Source organism: Lactuca virosa, chromosome 4 (assembly GCF_052849685.1).
Source record: "Lactuca virosa cultivar CGN04683 chromosome 4, Lactuca_virosa_CGN04683_v6, whole genome shotgun sequence".
NCBI classification, from domain to species: domain Eukaryota; kingdom Viridiplantae; phylum Streptophyta; class Magnoliopsida; order Asterales; family Asteraceae; genus Lactuca; species Lactuca virosa.
In genome coordinates this window covers 332,880,861-332,902,547 of record NC_136429.1, presented here as the reverse complement: position 1 = coordinate 332,902,547, position 21,687 = coordinate 332,880,861, and the positions used below count along the sequence as shown (strand labels likewise).

General features: G+C 34.0%; 1 protein-coding gene across 1 annotated transcript; it reads left to right on the top strand.

Annotated features, from left to right (window-relative positions):
* The first annotated feature begins 1,029 nt into the window (after positions 1-1,029).
* TAF4 (TBP-associated factor 4) lies at positions 1,030-7,193 on the top strand. Its single transcript, XM_079045596.1, has 14 exons — positions 1,030-1,209; positions 1,320-1,437; positions 1,823-2,367; positions 2,454-2,558; positions 2,681-3,418; positions 3,875-3,984; positions 4,069-4,156; positions 4,436-4,571; positions 4,674-4,729; positions 5,497-5,553; positions 5,818-5,958; positions 6,120-6,167; positions 6,230-6,488; positions 6,890-7,193. The coding sequence occupies exons 1-14, from the start codon at positions 1,171-1,173 to the stop codon at positions 7,063-7,065; spliced, it is 2,616 nt and encodes an 871-aa protein (XP_078901722.1). The 5' UTR covers positions 1,030-1,170; the 3' UTR covers positions 7,066-7,193.
* Positions 7,194-21,687: the final 14,494 nt, after the last annotated feature.

Sequence of the window (21,687 nt, the reverse complement as noted above, 5' to 3'; positions counted from 1 at the left end):
TGACATAAGTGATGATACAAGTAATTATCATTATATCAAAAGGATGTTGACACAATTTACCTAAAAAACCTATTATAACAATGTATCATTTTACCAAATCAAAGTAAAAGTATCATTTCAAAACATCCTCATTACCATTACACTTTAATCCACAATTTATACAATGCAAAAAAAGAAAAATTACAACTTAAGAACTACCACGACGACCATCATTAAAATAGCCACTAATAACCTACAATAATCTGCAACATCACCATCACCAATCTCTGTTCTTGGTTCACTAGGTGCTTCTTTGAAGTTATCCTATCTTCTCCGTCATCAAATACACTTAAGAGATCAACCCAATTGAAAAAACGGCAATAAGATTCAGGATCCTACAAAACAAGGTATCATTATGTCAAAATTAAGGTTTGTAAAGAGAAATTACATCATTTTACTTAGAATTTATGGCAAACCAAAAATCTTCCTCCTGGGTTGTCTGATGTCTTGAAATCCAAATTGGACATACATCACCACACCAACATCTGATTAAGCCCTTGTTCTTCCATTGTGAACTTCCATTGGATCTCAACTTTCTTGAAGACGTTATCATTAATCCCTTTGAAGATTGTTTGAGGAAAAGAAAATAGGGTAACCTTTTTAAAAGGAATGAATGAGTTTTAACAATCACATACGACTCTAACGTGGCCTTAGTAACCACTATGTAAGGGTTAACCTAATAAAATGCATATATATATATATATATATATATATATATATATATATATATATATATATATATATATATATATATATATATATATATGACAAAAGCTTCTCAAATCTTGGACATTAATAAACATAAAAATGAGGGTAAATCATTTTTTTTAAACCTTTTTGACAATATTGTTGAAAGATAAAATCCATGTGGCTTTAAAATGGGCTTTCAATAGCCACTATGCACTACTAATGAAGGTCGTAGATATGGGCCTAGAAATGCAGTCCAGCCCGTGTTTCGGCTTATATATAGATTGAAGATATAATTCATCTGTTTCAATTTCTCGTGCTGTTTCGTTCTGATCGGAGCCAAAGTTCATCACCGGAGTTTTCCATAACTGAATACACATACAATTTCATAACTCACATGTCCACATCTCGTCGCCTCTATACACATACCTGATTTTTCATCTGATGGATCCTTCTATAATGAAGTTCCTCGAAGAAGACGAGGTTATATGCATATACCATTCTTTGCGTCTGTTTGTTTTGATTCCTATATCCTAAATGGTGCTAAATCTTTGTTGTATATGTTTATGTATATGGCAATTTTATTTTCTCAGGATGAAACAATGCATTCAGGGGCAGACGTTGAGGCGTTCACTGCTGCCCTAAACAGGGATATTGAAGGGGACAATACTTCAACATCTCAGACTCCCACTACTACAGATGCAGGCGGAGGTATTTCACGATTCTCTAACCGTTCTTAGTTTTTCTATACTCTTTCTTCTTCAAATCTAGACAGAGATACACTTTCAGTTAGTATGTCAAACGAGCTACTTTTCAACTTCAAATTGAGCATGAAAACCCCCCAATATATGAATCCGTACAATTGCTTAAAATTAGGTCTCAAATTTGGTATATTCAAGTGATTCTTAGCGGTAAATGACATGGCCGACCTCCATTACCTTCAAAGTTGTTTTATATGATGTTACCTGTCGATTGATTTTAATCCTTCCAATTCATTGCTTTTTTCTTCCTTTATGTTTCCATACCCTTTTTACTCCCACCAACATTCATCAACATTCAGCTATCTGTGAAACTCAAGTATCTACCACTATTGCAGCTTTATCTCAAGGAACGAATCATACTCCAAGCCAGTTGTTTCAACAGTGGCAATCTGCCAACCGTGAAGGAAACACCAATTACTCTAACGAAGAGGAAGTTAAGCCACAGATACATGAACAGCAATCATCTGCCATGGAAGCAAATCGACATGGATCTGGTTCTGGTTCTGAAACCCAACATCCACCAAATGATACCTCAAGAGAAATGAATCTTAGCCAATCAGAACCTAGCAGACCTCAAGATGATCAACATAATGTTCATATGTCTCAAACCATGAATGCACAGAATACTGAAAAGAATCCTGTCAATTCTCAAGAGCCAAATATAGCAAGGAACCCAGAAAATGAATCCCAATTGCAAAGGATGCATAGAATTGGAAATCAGCAACAACAGCAAGCAATGGCTGCAACTGGTCAAGCAGCTAATGCAATGAATCGGCCATCTGGAAAGCAGGTGCCTTTTGCTCTATTGCTTCCTGTTATAGAACCACAACTTGATAAAGACAGGGCTATGCAACTCCAAGGTCTATATGTTCGATTAAGGGTATGATTTTGTGCTATTTTCTTTTTCTTTTGTTATTGTTTCTAACATTCTATAAGCTGAATTGTAATGTTTTTACTTTCTTCCAGAACAATAACATTAACAAAGAAGAATTCGTCAGGCACATGCGTAGTCTTGTAGGTGATCATATGCTTAAGATGGCTGTCTATAAGTTGCAACAAGGGCAAGGGCAGGTTGAAAACACTTTCATCATCTGTTTTTATGTGTTTCATTATGCAAAACTTTTTCTTGAAAACACTTTCTTCATATTCATACACCCTTTAACCAACTTCACAAAATGTATTCCACTTTTCAGGTTTCTGGTAAACATAATATTCAAAAGCCATCTCCATATGTTCCACCTTCATCTATTCATCAATCAGCTGAATCAAGCAGTCTACCAATGGATAACAATGCTCAAAAGTCAAGATTGTTGGAACACCAATCAGATGCATCTATCCATAATGCTAGTAAGCAAGATAGGGAGCAGCAGCAACCATTTCCAGTACAAGGACTTGTCAAACAACAACAACATATGCAGTTTCCTCAACCTCCTTTTCCAAATTATGGAAACCCTAGTGGAAACTTTCACCCAGGGTCTAGTCCAAATATGAATATGACCTCACAATCTTTTAAACCACAAACCCATGATTTACAAATGAGGCAAGGTCCAGTAGTTCATAATCAGGTAGGAGGAATTGGGAATCCAATGAGTCAAAATGCGTATAATGACATGAAGAGAATGCATGGAGGAAATCTGTCCCATTTAGGCCACTGGCAATCATCAATGCATAAAGAACAAATGTTGTCAACAATGGCTTATGTGAAACCAGAACCTGTGGATCAGATTAGTGATCAACAACAACAACATAAACCACCACAACAAGGGCAATCTTCATTTTCTCAGGGTCAGATTGAACAAGGTGGTGGAATTGCAGGGTCTTTAAAGGATGACAGTTTTGAGATGATGGCTTCTTCAAGGCCTGGTTTCTCAACTCCTATGAATAAGCCTGAGCCTATGTCCATCACAGCACAGCTTGAACGCCAGAATGCGGTAATAATATCACTTTTTTTTTTTTTTTTTTTTTTTTTGGAATACCAAAAACTTGATTTACCAGTTTAATTCAATCCAGATTCCTATTTATGCAAATTGAATATGTGTGAGCGACTATTTCCAATCTTATATGCAGCTGAACATGATAATGGAATGTAAGAAATAGCAACATACTTCAGTTGATTTGTTTATTGAAATACTAAGAAATTTTCATTGCTATAAGTAGGTAGAGTTTTTAAAATATAATGTTAATAAGAGAAACTTTTAAAAGTAGAATGTTATAAATCGTTAATTTCTCAAAGTACAGTGACTTGATAAGAATTTTTGTTGGATAGAAAAAAATGAAAGTATGATGCTGCTATTGCTATTTCTTGAATTTAGCCCTTCTTTTTTATCTCTTCATTTTATGAGTAGCGGATCAAAACAAATTGTTGATTGTTAAGCTCTTGGATGCAGTCTGCTGGAAATCCTTCATTAGCAGCTGCTGGAAGTAATGCAAAGACTCCCCCTAAAAAGCCATCTGTTGGCCAGAAAAAGCCATTGGAAGCACCTGTTTCTACAATAAGGTTTCTTTTGTAGTCTAAACATTCAAACCATAATTTTAATCTTGCTCTTACCCTTTTATGTATTTTTATTTTTATTTTTTCCAGTAAGAAGCAAAAAGTGTCGGGAGCATTTTCGGACCAAAGTATTGAGCAACTTAATGATGTCACTGCTGTCAGTGGAGTCAATCTCAGGGTATGTTTTGTTTTCTTCCGTATAAAGGATGATGAATCACATTATGTTTCATCAAAGTGATAAATGCTTGAAAAAGCAATATACTTTCATTTAACATTGTGCTTTTATTTTTATTTTTTCTTATTATGACACTGCAGTCTGAAAAATCTAGTAATTAACTTTGTACTTTCAATTTTTTCTTATTAGAACATTGGTATTTCTTTTTATTTATGATTTATCCCTTCAAGAAAAGCAATAAGTTAGCTCAGTTCACTGTTTTGTGATGCTCTGGTTTATCAGGAAGAGGAAGAACAGCTATTTTCTGGCTCCAAAGAAGACAGTAGAGTCTCAGAAGCTTCACGAAAGGTCGTTCAAGAAGAAGAAGAAAGGTTGATTTTGCAGAAAATTCCACTCCAGAAGAAATTAGCAGAAATCAGTTAAGATTTTTACTTTTTGTTTATATAAAGCAATCTATTTACATATAACCTGAATGGATGTAGCTTACAGTTTAAGGGTTTCTTTAAACGTTTTTTTACAGTGGCAAAATGTGGTGTAAAGAACAGAAGCAATGATGTGGAGAGGTGCTTGTCACTGGTGAGCTTCACTTTATCTTAAGTTATAACTAGTAAGGTAGCTTCATGAGAGGGGGGGGGGGGGTGACCGAACTTGCGTAACCACAAAAGTTTAGGGAGCAATTATGCAAATATACGAAAGACTTGTGGCCAAAGTTTGAAACCCAAAAAGGGTAGGGACTAAAACTGCCAATATAAAGTGTGAAACATAAAAAGTCTCGGGGCGAAACATGGCAGTATATGAAAGTATAGACACCAAACCTGCTAATATACGAAAGTCTTGTGGCCAAACTTTAAAACCCAAAAAAGTCTAGGGACTGAAACTGCCAATATAAAAAACTATTGTGGCCATATTATGAAACCCAAACTCTTTACTATTCATTTCCACTTTCTAATTAGTATATATAAATAATATTTATGAAATGGGATAAATGCAAATAATAGCAACATGCATTTATTTATATGTTTATTATTGCATCCCACATTCATAACATTGTACTTCCATTTTTTTCTTATTAAGGTGTTGTGTACCCTAAAAAATCTACCCAAGTATGACATTGTACTTACAATCTTTTTTTCTTATCAAGACATTGTAGTTTAAAAATCTACCAATTATGGCTATGAAAATTGTTTTGTAAAATGGATGACATTGCTATAATTGGTAGGTTTTTCAAAGTGCAATGCTGTAACAGGAGAAAATGGAAGTGGAATGCTATATTAAACAAAGAAATGAAAGTAAATTGCTATTTTTTTTTTTGCATATAACTTATTATGCAACTCGTTATCTAGTGTGTAGAGGAAAGAATGCGTGGATTGATTAGCAACCTCATCAGACTTTCAAAACAGGTTAGTATTTTGTGTATATATATAAATTTAAATATTATTTAGTTTTTATTGTTTAACTCCGTTTCAATTTCTACCAACCAAACACATGACAGATTTCCTAATTTAACTTTGAATCGTTTTTTCTTTCAGAAATACCCTGTTGTATTAATTTATACATTGTTACTCAATTTTTTGTACAAAATAATAAGTATTTGAGCTTAAAAAGTCTCTTTTTTGGGACGGAGGTAGTAGAAGTTATTAAAAATGTGAATGATTAAATTCCAGAGGGTGGATATTGAGAAGCCAAGACATCGGACAGTTGTAACCTCAGATGTGAGACAACAAATCATGTCCATGAATCAAAAAGTCCGAGAAGAATTAGAAAAAAAGCAAGCTGATGCAGAAAAACTCCAAAGAGCAGATGAGGCAAGTCTCACCTTTAATCATTTATAGCAACCAACTGTAAAAAGTTTATTCTATTTTATTTTGTGAACAAAAACAAATAGTTGGTTACTACCCTTTTATGCTACTTTTCTAAAACAGTTGTGTTGAATAGTTTTATTACCTTTTTTATGACATTAATGCAGCCTGATGGTGGTGGAATTGATGGTGAAGATGGTCGTGGAAAATCTAAGGTATTTTTGATTTTAAACATTTTCATGTTTTTTTTTTGTAATATTAAAAAAAAATGTTTCAGGCAAACAAAGAGGAAGATGATAAGATGCGAACCACGGCTGCCAATGTGGCAGCACGGGCGGCTGTTGGCGGAGATGACATGCTGTCAAAATGGCAACTAATGGCTGAGCAGGCCCGCCAGAAACGTGAAGGCGGCGGTGCTGACGTGGCATCATCTTCTCAGCCAAGTGTAGATGTTGGTCCCAAGCCTGTGTCAAATTCTAAAGATAATACGGATACTGAGAGGAGCTCTGGTGTTACCACTGCTACTGCTACTCCTGGTTAGTGTTCTGTTTCTTTTTGGGTTAAATGCTAGAAATAGCATAAGTTTTCTTTGATTTGTTCACTCTCTAAAGTTTTGACTAACACTTTTCTACACTCTGAAACGAGAGAAGAAAAAAGAAAGAATCAAACACTTGCAAGTGTATTTATATTGGAATAAGTCAGAAAGATAAATGAGAAGCGGGTTGAAACTTGATAGATAACATGGACCAATCTTCTACTTAGAGAATTAAATTTGATTAAAAACACATTTTATGAGGTTAATACTTTCAAAAAAAAAAAGTTCTTATTCGGACATCATACTGGGAAAGTGAAAATTGCTTTTGTATTTGAATGAGGTTGCAATAATTGGGTAGATTTTGGGAAAAATGAAAGTGCGTTGCTATTTCTTGTGTAACAGGTCCAGTAAGGAAATCAATGAGGAATCAAGAGTTGGGTCAGAATGGTAGTAGCGTACCACGAACCATCTCTGTGAAGGATGTGATTTCTGTTTTGGGGAGGGAGATTCAGATGTCAAGATCCACCTTAATTTATCGTCTTTATGAAAAAGTCAGATCTGAACACGCCTCTGAATGAAGAAAAAACTTTTCTTTTAAGCTAAAAATGGGGAAGAGAATTGTATATATTCATGTTTCATAACAAAAACTGTACAACTTGTATTTTGTTTTTAATTTCTATATCAAACTTTTTTAAAGTTCCGAGTATTCAGTCAGTCGCATGTTTATGCTTTTCTTACATTAATATGTTATGATCTACAATCTGCATTTATATTGGTTTATGAGTATGTCTATATTTTCATATATTTGTTACTAATATGCATTGAAAACTTCTATATGATGGGTTTAATTGTACTATTTAATATCTTATTTTTTGTTGAAATGCATATTGAAATATATAATATTTTCAAATAATTTGGATGTCTCGTTAAAGGTTCGTATAATTAGCTGAAGGTCTACAAACTCTTCAAAAAGTGCCGATGTGAGTTTTAGCCTTTTAGGTCAATGTCGACATGAATGTGCTTAGTTTTTAGGATAGGTGGAGTGGAGGTGCTACGGGGGTCGCTAGGCTCGCTGACCGCCCCTGGCTCTCGCTAGGGGGCTCGCTATGGTCGACTCGCTAGAGGCTCAACGAGAGAGAGAGAGAGAGAGAGAGAGAGAGAGAGAGAGAGAGAGAGAGAGAGAGAGAGTTGGCTTTGTTGTGATTGGTGGATTGAGCATTGACCGGATTCATTACTTCACATTTGACCAAATTCCAAAAAAAAAAAAATCCCTTCCTTTTTTTTTTTTGTTAAAAACATCCGAAACTTACCCTACAAAAATTAAAATTTCAAATTTTGTATCAACCACTATAAATTAAATTACTCTCAACATTTCACACACATAAAATATTAAGTGTTTCTTTAAAAAAAAATAGAATTTATGTAATATTAAATGTTTGTGTATTAAAAAGATATAACTTAATTAAATTTGAAAAAAAAAAATGAGTGTTAGGAGTGTTATCACTCCCTATGAATTGTTAAGAATTAGGGGTTAGCGAGGTGATAGACAAAAAAATGACATGACATTCAAAAAAAGTGATGTGTCAAGGTGCTAAGAGTGTTACCGCTCCCTCTAGTCTTAATATAATTTTAGATATTAATTTTTTTTTTGACTTTTAGTTAGACGGTTTCTCCAAAACCAGTCAAGTTTTCTCCATTTGATGTTTATCGGCCATGAGATTTTTATTTGTCATTTAGCAGCACTGGTCCTAAAAAAAGCCTCACATGAACTTTTTTTTTTCTTAATATTAAAATAAAAGAAAATTGAGTAATCTAACCCTTATAAATGACATTTTTGATATAAATGACTAATTTTTATTTTTTTTTCTAAAAATAACCACATTCTTCGGAACACCTTTGTTCCGGAGAGCTCTCCGGAATTCCGGAGTACGGTTCTGGAATACAGTTTCCTAAGGGTTTTTTTTTTATTTAAATTTTACGTATAACATGTGGTTTTTCTTTTAGCGTAAGTTTTGGTTTTATATAATGTATAAGTTTTGCTTTTATAAAATGTTTAAGTTTTGCTTTCATAAAATATATACATTTTGGTTTTATCAAATATAAAATGCAATTAAAATCAACAAATAACTAATAAATACATAAACTAAATAAAGGATGTGTCTGTAGGTGGTATTACAAATACGATGTTTAAATTATCTTTGTTTTTATACCCCAAAAAATTTCCGTTAGGCTTTTTCGATAACCCAAAACCCATAGACCGGTTTTACCCTCTACAGAAATCGATTTCTTGGTGATCAACGCCTCCAGTAACCAACACAAAAACACCCCACAATCCCCTATATTGTCAATCTGTTGTGGTACGTCTGAGGCCTTTTCCACGGTCATAGTTGACTCCCACTAGTAGCTTGTGGATGCGGGTTGTCATACCTATAAACCAATCCTCATTTTCCGAACAGTAGCCGCCCTTCCAATGACAATCGTATATAGTCATTTTGAATGTCTTCAAATCCAAAGAACCCAAAAATCAATGAGCTTGTGGTATATTGATTGGGATGTAAAACTACAAAAAAGGTTAGAAATAATTAATTAGTATATAAATACTCAGGTAATGTAATCCAAACAAAATTATACCGTATCACACTCTGCCCAAGCTGGGTAAACGGATTTTCCAGCCATGTCACTCCAGTCATATGTATCAGTGTTGAAAGTTGATGACACCACCATCCACCGAGCATCATCCTCTTTACGCTCTAGAAGCAATGAGATACACATCATGATGTGTTGCCAACTAATTTTTTTTGCAGTAAAGTAAGTATTATTATTAGAAGCGTAGTATACATCACATGACAACCATCCTCCATGACTATCCGCATATAACCGTGTCCAAAACTCAAGCGTAGTAAAACCGGTCAAATAATTGTGAGTACACAACAACGAACCATCCCGTTCTTTATACACATTGTGTACGGTAGGATCTACAAGATTGTCCAACAATGCTGGTTGTTGCGGTGTAACACATTTCCTCGTCATTTGTATTCATGACGACTTATACCATATCGACATAACTTTTTGGCATTTAGAACGCCTAAGCCGTGCTTGCGCCGATGTTTTGTATTCGTCCCGCGAAATCTCTTTTATATTCGACGACTGAATAACCGGAGATGGCTGCTCAAGGCCGACATTCAGCGGCTTTTCGGGGCCGCTTAAGACATAATCATGCTCCCATAACTCATTGTCATTGTAGTATCTATGTACGGTTCAATAATATATACTTGTAAACGATGCAAAAACATAACGACCAAACTTTTTTTTTTGAAAGAGCACATAACGACCATACTTGATGAAATAATTAAAAATGTACCTCCATCCCCTTCGAGGTACCAGCATCTTCTCCGGGAGTCTTATTGATAATTTTTAGAACCATGAATAAAGTAGCCTCTTGCTCTGCTAAACGCTCCTCCTGAGACCGCAACTTCTCGCGACATTCACGGACCTCATTTTTCAATTGACCGACCTCGTTCTGCAAGTCACTAATAATTTGGTCCTCGTCAGTTGATGGGTCAGCGGGCGGTGGTGGTTGTAACAACTGTCAATTTTGGATCCAACAAAAGTCAACAAGTCAACAAAAGTCAACTCGACCCGTATTAGAATTTTAGGTGAATCTTGATGTTTCCTAATGTACAACTTACAAGTATTAATACGAAATACCTCTCTTTTCGCCAATTATTGAATAAAAATCCTATTTTGGATTAACAACGTCAATTTCGATAATTCCAACATATATTATTTTGGTATAAATAATATTTTCAACACATTGTGCTATTATCTTTATTGATAATGATTCCTTTATAATGATTTGAATTTTTATAATTCAAATTAGGTAATTATACATTAGTTTTACCATCTTTTTTTTATAAAACACCCATTTTTTTATAAAAACACTCAGGGTTTTATAAAGATTAGGAGGGTTGACCTTGGTGCATGGAAAGCCCCAACATTGGTCATGTCTTCTTCAACTTCCCACAAAACACATTACCCATCATACAACCAAGCAACCATCACCTCACCCCACCCTACACCCCCTCCTCCCTTCTTACTTAGGGTCGGGAGGCCTTCCCTCTCTCATCATCTTCATCATTTTCTTCAACTTACTCCATTTTCTCTCAAGAACAAAGCTCCTCTTTCTTAGGCTAATTATTCCAAGTGGTTCTTGACATTTTGGTAAGTGTTTTCTTCATTATCTAGTGTTTCTACACACTTTCATACTAGTTTCATCTCATTTACACACATTAATATGTGTTAAAATCCATAGGATAATACCATCTTCAAGTGTTCTTCAACCACCTTCAAGCGTTTTAAGCTTAAAGATCTTCATCTTCATCTCTTTATCCACTAAGAAATCCACTCAAGGTGAGTTCATACCCCATATTTTCAAGATTTTCATGTTTTAAGGGGGGAATACAAGTAAACTTATATAATAATACAAGATGTTATGCATGTTTTATCTCTATGTTGTATATAAAGTATTATTTGCATGAAATAATGGATACTACTAGTTATTTGAACATTTATATGTGTTATGTTAGTTTGAAGTTCAAAACTATGAAAAACAAGTATAAACATGTTATATGTTCTTAAGGAAATGTTATAAACACAAACTATAAAAACAAGGGTTTTTGTAAACAAAATATGGCTTTTCTAGCAAAAGTGGTTATAACCTAGTTATTCCACCATTTTTGTGAGATTTAAACCAAAATATGTCATTTGGGACATATGTTTTGAAACTAGCCAAAAATGTCAAAGATTTAGTTTTACAAAAAGAAAACTTAAAAATCTATCATTTGTAAAAATGGGTTTTCTAACAAAAATGGTCATAACTAAGTTATGGCACCATTTTTGTGGGTTTTGACTAAAAATATGTTGTTTCAAACATATAAAGTTAACTCTACTTAAATATCTCAAAAAGGTGAAAATAAGTTTTACTAAGTTATATTTCACTATTTACCGGTTAATGTCGTTAGAAAAACCAAAAACTAGGAAACTTGGTTTTATCATACCAAAATTTCTTATACTTGTGTAGGATGTAAATTATATGATATAAACTTTTAAAACATCTAAACATGCTATCTTTTATATATTGATAGCTTTATTTTATTTACTTCTTTTTATAGTTTATTTTAGCACATTTCATTCGCATTTTAGTTAATATCTATGCATATTTTCTCCTTTTGTTATTTTTCATCTTTATCGGGTACTTTCTAGTATTTTGAGCTTAATTGCAGAATTTATCGAAGACTATTCAACATGAAGGAATGGAGGGAATATAATACCTTTAGAAACTTGCATTTTGCTTGTGGACTTGAAGTGGTGCGATTGGGCTTGTTGTCAACATAATTAAATGAGCAAGTTGGGCTTAATTTTAGATGAAGAATGATGATGATGTGAAGAGAATTTTGAGTTATAGAAGATCAAGGAAGCAATGGCCCATCATGGGAGAGTCAAGAAGACACAATTGGGCTATCAAGAACCTTTACTTGTGGGTTGGACCAAGAAATAAATGAGCAAAACTAGAAGGCCAATTAAATGGGCCAAATGGCCCAGAATCCACGCGGTCCGCGTGGATTTAAAAATGGTCTGCGTGGATCGCACTGTGAAGAATCCGAGTTTTGACTTTTTGACTCTATTTTGGGAAGGTTGGTGGATGGCTTTTTGGGAGCTTTTGAATCCGAAAATGAGCCCTTTTTACTGGAGATTTGAGGGGGAATTCATTATGAAGACTTTGAAGAACAACTCTACTTTTGCTCTCTAGAAGATTGGAAGATTTAGAAGCTTGGAGCAATTTTTCTTCCAACTTACATCTTGAACAATGTTTGGTATCACTAATCTACTTTGCATTTCTTTCATTTTGGTCATGCTTGGCTAGACTCATATTTGGTTGACTTGGATGTAATTGCTTGAATGTTTTGGTTATTTTGAAGAACTCCATGAACTTGTGTTGAATATCTATGATTATATTTTGTATGAAAACTTCCTTCATGTTTATATATCTCTAGTCATGAATATTGATATGTGAATGTTATTTTTGTTGGTTAAATTCTTGGCTAAGTAATGGGTCTTCAATTTAACAAGCAACAATTAGTTTAAATGTTTGTTTTCATTTCATTTAGACTAAGAAAATATTTTCTCCATAGTGGTAATGAAAGCAATAGGTTACTCTTTGGATTTGGTGACTCTTAAAACCTAATGCTAATTGATTTTCACAAAATTACATGCTTCATTAGTTTTGTGACTTTGATTTAGGAAATGTGATATGAGCTTCTCTAGTCATTTTAATACAAAAGAAGAGTTGAGGCAAGTTATGCTTATAAATTGCTATAGCCAGGTTAGATTATATACACAAGTATTGCACCTTGGTATTCTCATGATTATTTAACCAAATGTTCAAGTAATGAAAGTCCAAAGTCAACCATCTTTCTCTTATTGATTTTACATCAAACTTTTCTTTTGTTGAATTGTGTTTTTAAATGTTAGTGTAATTCTAGTTTTATTTTAAACATCTTAAAAAGATCAAAATCCCCCAATTTTATTTTATTTTAGTTTTACAAGTGTTTGTACACCAAGATTATCATAGAAGTAACAAATTGAACCAATCTTCGTGGATACGATCCCTTTACCACTATACACTATTTTAGTGTATAATATTTAGGGTATTTATTTTGTTGGCCTCGACAACCACCATATATATATATATATATATATATATATATATATATATATATATATATGGACACAACAAAATACTTACATTAAACTATAATAGGTATAGTTTATGCGTCATAACACTATTTTACCATTTTTGGGGCGAACAAATAATTATTTAAAGGTATAATTATTTTACACTATGAAATTACTATGAAAATGTAATATTTTCCACTTACGAAAGGGTTTTCATTACACTATACGTAAACCTTTAATACAATTTTGTGAGCCGTCGTCTTCACGTACCTACCAGAGTACCTACAAAAGTCTTGTATTATAACAAGAATCTCTCGTAAGAGAGCGTGATACTTGTGTATAGATCTATACGGGACTGACAATCCCGCATCTAAACTGTTAGCTACAGTTAGACCAACAGGTCTGGGGTGACAAATGTCATAACATTCCGACGCTTGAAGAACGTCGTAACAGGCCATCTATGTCTTTTAGCACGGTTATAATAACTCACATGGGGTATTAACAACATATTTGGTTTACAGGGCTAACATACATTCAAATGGTTTTATACAATAATAAAACTACGTGATACTATTTTCCAGTACAATGCTACTTACATTTTTGGTCTTAGGGTTAAGACCTACAGTTCATTTTTAAAGAAAATATTGGATTTTCTGAAAGCGCACTCTATCATTTTACAAGGAAAAGTTACAGATTTTTCTCATACAAAACTCTTATGAACACACCAACTTAATTGTTGACACTTTTTCAAAACTACTTGTATTCTAAGGAAATCAGTAAGCAGGTAATCAAAAGGTTTTGAGGATGGGGCGTCACAGCATCATGTTAATTACTTTTGTCATATGTATTTGGTATTTGAAACAAACAAAGTTTGGATACAATGTAATCTCTTAATTATAAATTATGATAGTTGTATGGCTTTGATCACTATTATTCATTTGTTATGATACTGTACATGAAGTCATCCAACCTCAGAAGTTTCCGCCATTCTGGTTTGGGGGTGTGACAGATTGGTATCAGAGCATTGTTAAGTATATCAAACCATGTAAGATATACAACTATAAATACAATGGGGCTAAAACACTCTGACTAAAAAGTATACTTTTAAAATATAATGATATTTTAGTAAAGTATAAGTACATACCTATATACTAGAGCTGTCATAACAAGAACCATATAAAAGTATTAAGATAAGTTGGACACTACGACTAAGCCTAGATAGTTATGTAATCGTATCTGGGATAAATATAGTCTGATCAAATATATTTATGCGAGATATGACTAACATGTGTTTGGGAAGAGTCGTGGTGGATAACGATTCTAAAACTTACCAACACCCCATACAAAGGAACTCTAAGAACAAAACATAAAGTTAAAATACTATAGGAGTATTTGATAATACTATAGAACCACACACCTAGACTCTTTCTGTGTCACTTATACCTTGTTCCTTGCACAGTCGACATGGTAGGTTTTCATTTGCCGAGAGAACCCTATTTCCCCTACCAGGGAAATGGCGGCTGGATCGAGGAGGAACCCGAAGAGGATCCTGAGGAGATGGTTGAGGAAGACCCCGAAGAGGATCCGAAGGAGGAAGAAAATGAGGAAGAGTTAGAGGGGGACTCCGACGCAGAGTCTGAGGTCTATAGCCCACCATATGACGTTTGTGTTCCCGCGCACAGACAGGGTTTCCAGGGGCCCACACCCCGTTGGGCAGATGATTTACAGAGGTGGAGCCGACAGTAGGGCCAACACTCCCCTTATGGCATGGAGCGAGGCTTCTACGACCTCAGCCACGGAGGTCCAGCAGACAGGGCTCTCCCTGTCATGATCCACCAGATCACACGCCTCGGTGAGCAGGCCCGAGCATCCACCAGCCAGATTTTGTATGTGCGTGCCACCACTGAGCATCCACCAGCCAGATTTTGGCGTGCATTTTATTTCATTGGGTATTGCTATTAAATTCATAAATTGTTATGCAATTGTTTACTTATTATAGTAGATTTCTATTTATGAATTGCTCACATGTTACAATAAAGTCGGGACATAATACACTTATAACTGAGACATTCAATTTCAATAATACCCAACTTATAACCACTATTGAAGAATTATCATCATTCCATCTTTGAACTTTATGGCAGAAGAAAATCAGGAAGAAAATCTTGATGAGTTACAATCTGATGTGATGGGTCCTACATTGGATACTAATGTGAATCAAAGTCCCTCTAGGACTGCAGATAATACAGATGAAGTAGGGGGGAAAATACCCCTCAGTCAGTCACACCTCCTTTTGTCGTGGAGCCTAGGGACCAAAATGAAGGAAAAATTTTTGTAAGGCCTAGAAGGAACATATCAAAAAGGACAACTAATGCCCCTATTTGGATGAGAGACTATGAGAGTAGGGAAGGATTGTCAGATGATGAGGTTGACTTTGTTATGTACAGTTACGATGATGTTGACTTTGCTATGTATAGTTCATTTGAGGACCCCACAAGTTATGAAGAAGCAATCAAAGAACCTAAGTGGATTCAGGCGATGGAACAAGAAATGGAGTCTATAAAGAAAAAATTAAACTTGGGAATTGGTGGATAGGCTAGAAGGAATAAAACCGATTGGGGTTAAATGGTTATTTAAAACAAAGTTAAATGAGAAAGGGAAAGTGGATATATATAAGGCTCAGTTGGTTGTGAAGGGATATTCCCAAAAAAAGGCATAGAATACAACGAAGTTTATGCACCAGTGGCAAGATGGGATACAGTTCGAAGCATTATTGCATGGGCTGCTCAAAAAGGGTGGAAGATAAACCAACTTGATGTAAAGTGTGCTTTCTTACATGGGGAGTTGAAAGAAACATTGTTTATAGAGCAACCACAAGGCTTTGTTAAAACTGGAGAAGTGTCACACCCCGATCCTTGTCGGAATCGATCAAGGCGTGATATATTGTTCAAAGTCTCATGACAACTATGTTATAATATGATTAGATTCAATTAAGTACTAAGTATGCAAACAAGATCCACAACATACAAATACAAATCCAAATACGAACAACATTTATTACATCAAATTTAAATAGTCTTGTGCATTTCTAAGGCACAACCTATTTTTCATTAACTTCATTCTTCAAATCTGCATCATGGGTAAAAACAGGTCAACTACGAGAGTTGGTGAGTAATCTAATTTTAGTAGAGAAAATTGTGAAGTTGAAACATTTATAATTTGAAATTTGTTTTCTTTTGAAGTCGGCAAACAATTGTATTTGAGATAACGGTTTATAAATCAAAAATTGATTAACAAATGATAACAACAACAATAAGTCCTCACCCTATATATACATATGTGTATATATATATATATATATATATATATATATATATATATATAGGATGGAGCATCTAATCATCAAACACACTCAACCACGTGCGATCAATCACCTTAGCGTCCCAAGACGGGGTGGTCAACCCAATAGCGCTATTATTGTCCATAACGTACCTCGAGAATATGGGCATAGTCATGGAGATTAGACTAAAAATGGTAATGCACTACAAGTACATGTAGCGTAAACAAACTATAGTTATACAATTAATGACTCACGTATAAATGTCCCAACAATGTCTCAATTGTGATAAAACAATAAAATGAAGTTGGAACATATTAGAACCACATGATACACCCCAAAAGTATTGAAAATTATAAAATATGGGGTAGATTACTCACATTAGTCCCAAAACGAAATGCGTGTGTCGTACGATACACGGTTCGGGTCAGAATGGCGTACAACCTAATATAATTAATAGTTTTGGTTTAGGAACTGCTAAACGAGAATGGAGTATTAATACAAATAATTAGACACATATTCTTATATTAGATGAATTAACAATAACTCATTTTGATTAGAATATTAAGGTATTCATTTGTTAAATGAATTTTAAATTGAATTAATTACTTTGCATAATTAATTTTTATTTTCAATTTAGGCCAGATTTTAATAATTTCTTATTAAAATAATAACTTGCCCAATTATAATTATTTACAGATTTTAACAATTATTTATATGAAATAATCATTAAAATGCATTTTTTACATGCTTAAATACTTAGGAAAATGGTTTTAAATAGTAAACAGTATTGAAAAATTATGAAATTATTAGGAAATCATTATTTCATATAATATTAATTACTGTAAAAATTTTATATTTTTCTGAACTGTTTTAGTACTTATTTAATACTTTAATGATTAAACAACAACAAAATCCGGGAAAAATAATAAATGATTCCCAAAAATTCTGTAAAATTAACCATAGTTTTATAACATGATATAGAGCCCATTGTATAAGTTTCGGATATTTGTGACTATGGGAAGTATTTTTTATATATTTCATTATTAATTAATCAATAAAATCATAAATAATAGTAAACAGTAATATAAATGCATGAAACTTCATAAATTATGTTTAATCAATATATAGGTCATCCTAGAATTTTCTCAGAATTTATTGAATGCAAAAAGTATTTTATGTGAATTATTGTCCTACTTTATTGCAATAATTATAGTAATTCAATAAAAATAAGTTATTTTCTGAAAATTTCCAGAACTTCTTATTTTATTGATGGGATTATGAGAAAAATCAGGTTTATGCATAAAATGAGTTTTAGATAGTTTGGTGGATTTAATTTGTTTCTTGTATGAATTTGAAACTTTTAACAACATACCTTGTTGAATGCTTCAAGAGGGATGAAGATTGGAGTATAATAGATTGTTCTTGGCTGGAATATGAGTATTTCTTGGATGAATTTCGAGATTGAGAGTGAGAGAAAGAATAGAGAATGTTTAAGTGGTGAAGAGAATAATGTGTTGGGAGAAAAAGGAAAGGAAAGTGGATGAGAGGTGTGAGTGGGAGACCATGACAATAATCTTTTTGCTTTTGGTGGTCTTCATAATTTCCCACTAACACAAGAATCTTTTACATAATTAATATAAGAGTTTTATAAAATTTAATGTAAAGTTTATAAAAATAGAGTTTTATAAAAGATAGGTTATTATTTGATTATAACAATCTACTTTGATTTGAAGTTTAATTATAGCATTCAAGTTTGATTCTTTTAATTTAATTAGAGCATTATACTTTGATTTGATTTTAATATGGTATCATAATTTAATTGGATTATAGTTATAACGTTGTACTATACTATGTTGCTATTAACGTCAATTTATATCGTAGTGTATGGGTTTTGATCCTATTAGCGTCAAGTAATCTTGAGTAGGGTTTATTAAATTTCCAATGTTGTTTAGCACTGTAAAGGCTAAGGAAAATCAAACACACGAATTTTCCAAATGATGTTTTCTCATTAAAGTAGCGAATTGTACAGTTATTACATAACGTAAACCCTAACATACAAGGGTTAAGGGAGTTGACCGGTTTGACTTGTTGACTTAGTTTGACTTTGCCTTGACCGAAATTTGACGGTTGTCACATCATCCCCCCGTTAGAAGGAATTTCGTCCCGAAATTTTCATTTTGACTGGGATTTCGAGAGTTTGGGAAGAGATGTGGATACTTTTGTTTCATCTGATCCTCGCGTTCCCAGGTGAATTCGGGTCCTCGTTTAGCGTTCCAACGGACCTTCACAATGGGAATACGACTTTGCTTTGTTCTTTTGATCTCTCGATCCATGATTTCTACCGGTTCTTCCACGAAGTGGAGACTCTCGTTGATTTCAATTTCGTCACGAGGTATCACGAGGGTCTCGTCGGATAGATTTTGTCAATCATATCTTCGGGGTTAAAATATAGTTTTATTTGTTACCTATAGCGACGACTCGTTGTCACCACAGGTTTAATCTATTACGATGACTTGTTGTCGCTATAGGTTTTTAACAAGGGCCAACGACATACCTATAGCGACACACAAGTCATAATTTGCATGTGTGAAGACTTGGAGTACTTTCTAATGAAAAGTGTGCTAGTGGGGAAATTGGAAACTGGTACGTAGCTTCAAATTCAAGAATATGCAGTAGGCATGTGATGCATTAAATGCATGAGGCACACAAGTCATAATTTTCAGCAACATATACATATATGTGTGTGAATTGAAGAAGAAGGTTACGGCTCAAAGAATATATATATTCATTTTCTTCTTCATTTGTTAGATACACAATAACCATAACATCATAGACTATATATATTCAATTTCGTTTGTAATTTTCACTAGTTTATATTCCGCGAGTGTTACCGAAATCATTTATCAATTTTTTCAGAAGTGCTTAACTTGTTTTGTTGCATTCCCACAACTTGCTATTAATTACTTCTCCCACTTCACTTATATAAATCATCACATTCTTATCGCGACTTTTAACTTCTCCCTCACAAATGGATCCACCTGCAGATCACCAAAACCACATAGATGACCTCGATTGGTTTCAATACTTTGATCATCAAGATCTTTTCAGGTATATATAAACGTCACTCATTACACCATCTTTCGCACAGAAAAGTGATTTTGTCGACATTGATCAAAACATGGTTTGGATTTGTAGTGATCAAAAAGAATCTTTCATCGTGTTGGATTTGATTATCTTGAGTTTTTTTTTTTTTTTTTTTTTTTTTTTTGGATTTTTGCAGTGGTGACATGCTCGACCATCGTGATTACGAGTTGTCGGAAAAATTGCATGAAGTGCTCGATCAGAACGTTTCCACAGTACTTAACAAAGATCAAAACATCATTTCTAGAAATGAGTTTCACGATTTTGATCCCCTTAAAGACATAAGCTTATGGGATTGTTGGGAGGATGGTAATTTACCATTGGTTAGTTTCAGTGAAGACTGTAAATCCGGTGGTGAGGCTACATGTAGTTCTAGTGCTGCCACCACTGATCACGGTGGCCGGAAGGTGGCAAAGAGATTGAGACCATTGGAGTTTGAAGAGATAGAGAAGTACTTTGAGATGCCGATAATCATGGCAGCAAACGAACTAGGGATAGGGTTAACATTGTTGAAGAAAAGATGCAGAGAGCTAAACATAAACAGATGGCCTCATAGAAAACTTACGAGCCTACAATCCCTCATTCAAAATGCCAAGGTAAATTACAATAATAACCTTCTATACATTACTCATGCATGCATGCTTGCACTTGGTAACCAAAGTAGTTTTGGTATTTTCTAAAATTTTAATTATTAGTTTCTTTATAACATAAACAATGGCCCTAGGCATATTCCACATCAAATCAATTGATTTACTACGATTTCCTGATTTATATTTATATAAACTTAACTCATTGTAAATTTTGTGAACTCACACGAAAAATATATTGCATCTACCTTTTTTTTAAAAAAAACTAGGAGTTGGGATTAAAGGAGGAGATAGAGACGTTAGAAGGGCACAATAAGATGATGGAGAAATTGCCAGGTATGGAATTGACAGAAAGAACAAAGAAGCTTAGGCAAGCTTGCTTCAAAGCTATTTATAAGAAGAGAAGACTTAACAATCCTTAGTCCTTACCTTTTCTTTTAGCCATTTTGTTATAATTAATGGATTTTAATCTACATTGTATGTGTTTTTCTCTTGATGGTTTGATACCCTTTTTAGTTTCATTGTGTTTGTCTATTGATTTTTAATGCAGAAAATTTTGTATAATTTGAGTATTATAGTTTGTATTATGTATTTAGCTATGTTCTAGATTGCCGACACGACTACGCTGACGACTCTATACCAGAGGTCTATATAAATAGACTTATGAATTTAGTAGGAATAACTTGATTATAATCTTGTGATTTGTTCCATGTCTGATCCACTCCTAAGATTCACTCGACATGCCCCCAGTTATGTGTAATTAAAATTTTATTAGACTGTTGATCCTAATGAGTCTACCCTGAATATCTTCGATCTTCTTTTCTTTGACCTTTGTTTCCACCACATGGGCTAAGAAAGCCATATATTCTTTTCGTAGATATGATCGAGCTTGAGTACATGACATAAGACTAAGCTTTTTCGAATGAGTCTCGCCATAAATACGAAGACTTTGACCGTCGGCGAGAGGAATACGAATGAACTTATCGTAACATACTATTTCAGCATGGTTTTGGGATAGCCAATACATTCCTACGATGATGTCGAAGCTACCAAGTTCCATAGGAACTAAATTGACAGAAAATTTATGACCGCAAAAATCGAAAGTGTAATCTTGGATGACTGCATTGAGTGAAACGTATTTTCCATCGGCGACTTCTACGGTAAAGTACTCATCAAGAATCGTGCGAGATGTGTGATGTATGGGCTCAAATTCCAAAGACACAAAACTTTTATCGGCACCTGAATCAAAAAGTACTGACGCGTAGCAGTCATTTATGAGAAACGTACCATTTACGACCTTGTTATCGGTCTTTGCTTGGGTTGCTGTAATGACAAAGGCTCGGCCTTTGGGAGCTGGAACCTGCATTGTTGGATTTGCCTGGGCTTGGGTGTTGATG

Coding starts and splice junctions, on each gene's coding strand:
- TAF4 (XM_079045596.1), top strand. CDS start 1,171: ATGGATCCTTCTATAATGAAGTTCCTCGAAGAAGACGAG. Junction 1,438..1,822: donor TACTACAGATGCAGGCGGAG/GTATTTCACGAT, acceptor CCACTATTGCAG/CTTTATCTCAAGGAACGAAT. Junction 6,168..6,229: donor ATGGTCGTGGAAAATCTAAG/GTATTTTTGATT, acceptor AAAATGTTTCAG/GCAAACAAAGAGGAAGATGA.